At 28.7% G+C, this 6,235-nt stretch overlaps 1 protein-coding gene across 1 annotated transcript in view; it reads left to right on the top strand.

Annotated features, from left to right (window-relative positions):
* LOC107447593 (hexokinase type 2) overlaps positions 1-6,235 on the top strand; it is a gene marked incomplete at its 5' end in the record, with an annotated part of 41,543 nt that overhangs the window by 9,853 nt on the left and 25,455 nt on the right. Inside the window, 1 exon segment of the mRNA XM_043049763.2 lies at positions 3,597-3,767. Within this exon segment, the coding sequence (XP_042905697.1) occupies positions 3,747-3,767 (21 nt within the window).

Here is a 6,235-nt window from a genome sequence, read left to right as displayed (position 1 = left end):
ATGTCTTGGCCCCCAAATTCACCTGACCTTAATCCAATAGAGCATTTGTGGTCCTACTTGGAAAACCAAATTCGTGCTGCCACGCTACCCCCTCGCAATGTGAGGGAATTGCAGGACCAGTTGGTGAGCGCTTGGTACCAAATACCTAAGACTACCTATCAGCACCTTGTGGAATCAAAGCCACGGCGGGTGCTAGCAGTTTTGAGAGCTAAAGGTGGTCCTACATGTTATTAGCAGGGTGGTCATAATGTAATGGCTCTTCGGTGTATATAATCAATGTTAGTTCAAAGTATAACTGAATAATTTGATTTTGAACTAAAGTAATGGTGAATTAAATAAATCAAGCAATTATAACCCCTCCCACAAATAAGCTGCTAAAGAACCACTTTGGTTACCAATTTTATCTTTTTACCCTGATTGATACGGTTTTATGCTGGCACATATTTCTGACAGTCGACGCGAAAGGGTTAAAGCAGCCTTACCATATGCTTCTCTAAGCAATCGAGGCACCTCCGCTGCAGATTTCTTTAAATTAAAGAAGTAAATCAAAAGTTCCAGCAATTGACGCTTATTTGGCACAAAGCTTGACATTTTTGCACGAAAACAATTACGTAATGCAACTGCGGAGTGCCATCTCGTGACGAACGGCGGGAACTTATTTGTACAACCAACCAATAGTAGAGAATGTGTCCGTAAACCAAGTGGATATTTCTTTCTGTTTCATACCTATCTAGCTTTAAAAAGGTATTGTTTTTTGTGACTTTGACTTTAGATTCAAATGCAAACATTTTTATTATGTCAAGGTAAACAATATTGTCCTGTTTTTTTAAAAAGTTAATAATAAATCTCTTTTGCTACCACTTTTTACTTTTTTTAATATTAAAAAAAATTCCCCGTCTGCCTGGCACAAACGGGTTAATTTGTAGTCTTTTTTTTTTTTCAATTTAAACTTTGACATTGTATTTCATAGATTCGGGACAATTTTTGAATGTTATAAAGATACATTAAATAATTGCACGGTAACTCAAATATTTAATAAATAAATATTTGAATTGGTCAATATTTGAGTCGCTGGTTGGCCACCCTTGGATGAATGAAATGAATCAGCGAATTTTCAAATAAATTTGCATCCACGTCAAACATTCTACTTTCTTTGAAAAATAAAAGGAAACTTTTGTGTACGCACTTGCGTATATTGAATGTCCGTTCATATATATATTATGCCGCAATCTGGAAATATGGTCCCAATAGTTTGGTTAGGATAGCGATTGGAAATTTGTATCTTTTAAAGCTTATTTAACTTTCGGCGTAGTTTGCCCTCGAGAACTTTTTAAGCGAATTTAAAGATTTTAACTCACAACTATAACATCTGTTACCTGAAATTAATTCCATGAAAAAGATAATTTTTAATAAATTATGGAATTATGAGGTAAAGAAATTCTTATATCATTTTAAAAAATACAATTTTAATATTGTAAAATACAAATTTTGAACAAAATTGGACGAATAGTTCTTTAGAAGTCGAGTTTTTAATATGCGTTTTTGAGTAATGAGATTATGATTGAATTCTGGTACGTTAAAAACCGATCATTAGATGAAAAGTTATTCAGATTCTTTCTTTCTTTCTTTCTTTTTTTTTTTTTTTTTTTTTTTTTTTTTTTTTTTTGCGAACTATAAATTACAGAATCTATTTAGTTTTACAATTTATGCATGTGATAAAAATAGAAAATTACCTGCAATCCTGATTACAAAGTAACAACACTTTTCCATGTTCATTTAATTCATTAATTTTTCAAGATTCGTATTTTAGCTTTTATGGCCCCTTTTTGCCTATATAAAGCTACCAAACAATCAAAGAGAGCAGTAATTTTAAACTTAGCAAAAAAACTTCCTTTTTTTTTTTTTGCTAAAACAAGTCCGTAGCAGTGCTTGTTAGAAAAAACGAATTTAAAACTGAAACTTATAGTTGGCGAGTGACGAAATCGTGTCAAGTAATCTGCAGCATTGGCGCCAACAAACAAGAAAAGCTTCGTTGAGCTTTTTATTCGAGATTAGCTCAAAATGATATTTAAAAAAGTTAGACGCAGCTATAAATGCGTGTTTAAGAAAATTCAATACTGTTCGAAAAGGGTGTTTAGAAAAATTGGGCACAACTCAATATGCATATTTAAGAAAATGGACACAACTCAAAATGATTTTTTTTAAGAAATTAAACGCAGCTATAAATGTGTGGTTAAGAAATTTGGATACAGTTCAAAATGCGCGTTTAAGAAAATTAGATTTAACTCAAAACGCGTGCTTAAGAAAATTGAACACAGCTCAAAATGCGTGTATAGGAAAGTGGACGCTGCTCAAACTGCGTATTTCAACAAAGAAAAAATTTGGCAAATTAAGTTTTTATTTTATCAGTTATCCTCTTCTTAGGATTCATCATTTTATAGCCAGTAGTTTAATTGACGTTGAGCTGCGAAACATATATGTTTAAGAAAATGAACGCAGCTCAAAATACGCTTTTAAAAAAAGACGCAGACGGAAATGAATGTTTAAGAAAATGGACACAGCAAAATATGCTCCCGTTTAGTTGTTAACCCAAATTTAATTAGTAAACGAGGAACTGCAGGCTTACATTTCTTTACTTATTTAAACACTGAAACCATAATCATTTTTAAAAATAAAAATTCTTACAACAAAAATGTTAGTACATATTATCAATTTATTGAATCAGTAACAACCTTGTAAAAACCATTTTTGATATACTAGTTTCTTTAAAAAAAAATGTACCAGATGATTTAGGAAAATGAACGATATCACATTACCAATTTATTTGTTTGTCAATAGTTTTATTCTTTAGAAAAAGAACAATTTTAATAAGAGAAGTTTCAAAAATATAATCAAATACCTCATTCATTTTCTTAAACACGCTTTTTTTTATTTGTGTCCATTTTCTTAAACTCGCAGTTTGAGCTGTATCCAGTATAAAAAGCTAATCGACAAGAAATATTTCCCTTACTTTTTAAATTCAATCGGTAACCATTTGAAAACCTTAAAAGAAGATTTTCGTATAGTAGTTTCACGGATCCTTAGAAAACAATAAAAAATTAGGTACTATTATGTTGGTTAATTCACTTTCCCTTGCGTGAGGTTTTTTTACATAATATTTTTTTCATTATTGATTAATATTTTTACGGGAAAGGTTTGCATTTTCATTGTTTTGTTTCCTTGAAAGAAAAAAAAGCTTTTCGGTATTTATATCTGTTTATCAAAAACTGTTTTTAAAAAAAGTTTTAAAAATCATTTTTTGTTCTTTTAGGATGAAAGGTTCGAAATTGCTATATTTTTACTTTATTGGAAAAAGGTTTTTAGCGCGAACATTTTTGTGACAATAATAAGAATATTCTGACGCAAGGTTGCTGTAAGGTTAATTGCTTTTTGGGAAGGGCCAGTTAAGAGAACAGTCAGCTGCTAAAATCCAGATAGTATCAAATTAATAACTTTCAATTGAGTTTCATTTTCACTAATATATTTGCTCTATAAGATAAGACTCAAAACTATGTAACCTTGATTTTTTGTCTAATTTCCAAAAAAATGAATTGTAGGTGGCAACAAGAAGCTTGAAAACTACTTTCACTTTCATACAGGACAGCTTAAAGGACATTGGGAAACATTCTACCTTCCTTTAAAGTGTGTGGACATTAGTCCTTCGTCTTCACATTATTCTCTGTTCAATTCATCATAGTTTTAAAACCATGACAGAATGCCGTAAAAAGGTTAGTTTTATTTAATTAAATTTTTATTGACTATCTCTTTACTTTATGACACCTGAGTGTTTGTCTGCTGTATTTTTCTGATGAAATAGTTTTCGCAGTTGCATACTAAATTTCGACATGGTCTTCGTAAAAAGAGACAAATTTTTCTTTCGCTTACTACGCCAAGCCAATATTTTCCCATTTATAATATATTGATAAAATATTTGATGTAAAGACTTAAAATTTCTATTTACACTTAGCTTTTTATTTAGATATGTAAGTTTATATTCAAATGTATAAGATCAATTAATGTTTCCCGATTCAAAAATTTATTGATTGTTTAAAGTAGAGACATAGAAAGGTTTATTTGTATTATTATGAATTAAAAGATTTGTAACTAACTTAAATATTTTCGCCTAACCAAGATTTTCCAATTTGTTATATATTGATAATATATTTAGTGTGAAAGCATTGAAAATTTTTATTTACATTTACTATACAAATTATAGATTTCTAAGTTTACATTTAAATGTTAGCACTTAACATTGTTTCTCCATTTATAATCTATTCATAAAGTGTTCGAGTTAAAAACATTGAAATTTTAAATAATTCTTGCAATTCTGTTAATTTAAATTCAAAATTTATAAAGTTGACATTTATTCTTTATTTTTAAATATTATTTCATTTTCTCACTTAAGTTATAAAGCTTATTTTTGAAGTTATTTGAAGAACAAAAATGTGATATTCACCTACATAACTTTTCTTTTATGTATCTTATCATTTCACAGCTGTGTGTCTTTAAAATGTTATCCTTTAAATAATTATTTTCGCACCTCTTATCTAAAGTGATCTTTTGATAGCTTTTGGAAGCTTTTAATAGCTTTTAGAACACCACTTAATAATCTTATCTTTATCATCTGTAGCAGATATTTTTGACTTATCTGTTTTATTTTCTAGAATTGTTTATTTTGTGCAGTGCAGAAGTATTAAATTCTTTTAGTTAATAAGGGAGATCTTAAATTTAATTTAATTTATAATTACTATAACAATATATTTTGATCTCTATTATTTTGTAATACCAGGGGTCTCTCTAGGCTTTTATGAAAGGTATCTATTTTGAGAAAATTTAGACATAATTTGTGAAAATTAAAAATTAATAAAAAATCAACACAAAAATATGGTAAAGTAAGATCAAAAATTGTCATTACAAATAAAAATCATTTATGTCTGATAAATTTTTATATATTTTCTCCTATATATTCAAAAATAATTTTGATATTGTAAAATATTGGGCTAAATATTGCATCCAAATTTAAAAATCCATCAAAGTCAATTGTTAAATTTCAACTTTAATTAAAAAAAGAAGAAAAAAAACATTCTTATAACAGTACTTGCACTAAAAGTTATTTTTATTATAAGAACATTTCTCATTAGCTCATTTAAAAAAAAGTTTCACAGAGAAAAAGATGTTTCATAAAAAAAATTAAGGTCTGTTAGAATAAATTTAGCTCAATGCTCAAATGTTTAGAATAATGTTCGAATTTAATGGGTAATTATCCTTAACTTTGTTTTTATTTAACGCCCTATAATCAATGCAAACTCTTGGGGTACCGTCTTACTTTTTTACTACTACGATCTGATTGGAATATTCCGAAGACTCAGTAATCTACCAACCATTTTGTTACTAGATCATCAACAATTTTACCTTCAGGAAAAGGCAATCTACAAGGTCTATGAACTATTGGTGTTTCATTTTTTTAAAATTGACATTTGAATATTACTGGTTCTAGTTTTATTATGTTTATAATTGGAAACCATGTCTAGAAGAAGTTTCTTTTGTGTTTGAGTAGCATTTAATCCAAATTCTAACTCAAAATAATCTTAAATGGAAATTTTAGAAATCGAAAATTTGGTAATTTGCACAATGTCACACCCATCACATTAGAAAGAAAATTCCTGCATGTTAAAAATATTACAACTACTCATAAAAAAAACATGTATTAAGTTCCCATCTGAATGTCTTTAAGAAAAAAATTGGTATAACGATAACGCATTTCGATGTTCACAGGATTTTATCCCAAAAGAGTCACACCCGTCACAAGATTAAAAAAATTTTTTACAGCAGAAAATCGAAAATTCTTGCAGTTTTATTTGAACTCAATTATTCAAGCAAATGCAACGTTAAACATGATTAAAAACTTTGTTGGTATTTATTAACTATTTAATTTCCTGAAATGCAGATTTAACGTCAAAAAACTGTGTCTGAATGTCGCACCCGTCACAATGGGATGGCCCTAGATGGATTTAGTTTCATAAACTAAACTTTTCGTTAACAAAACACCATCTGTATTTATTTTTATTTTTGCCTGAGTTAAAATATCTATACCAATTATGACATCATTTTTAACAATGCAAAATTTAGCAATAAATTGTTGATCATCCCTATGGCAGAATTTTTTCTAGCTATCTGCGACAAAACTCTCTAATAC

The sequence above is a fragment of the Parasteatoda tepidariorum genome, chromosome 8, assembly GCF_043381705.1.
Source record: "Parasteatoda tepidariorum isolate YZ-2023 chromosome 8, CAS_Ptep_4.0, whole genome shotgun sequence".
Lineage (NCBI taxonomy): Eukaryota > Metazoa > Arthropoda > Arachnida > Araneae > Theridiidae > Parasteatoda > Parasteatoda tepidariorum.
The sequence above is the reverse complement of the archived record's forward strand: the minus strand, read 5'-3'. Positions and strand labels throughout refer to the sequence as shown.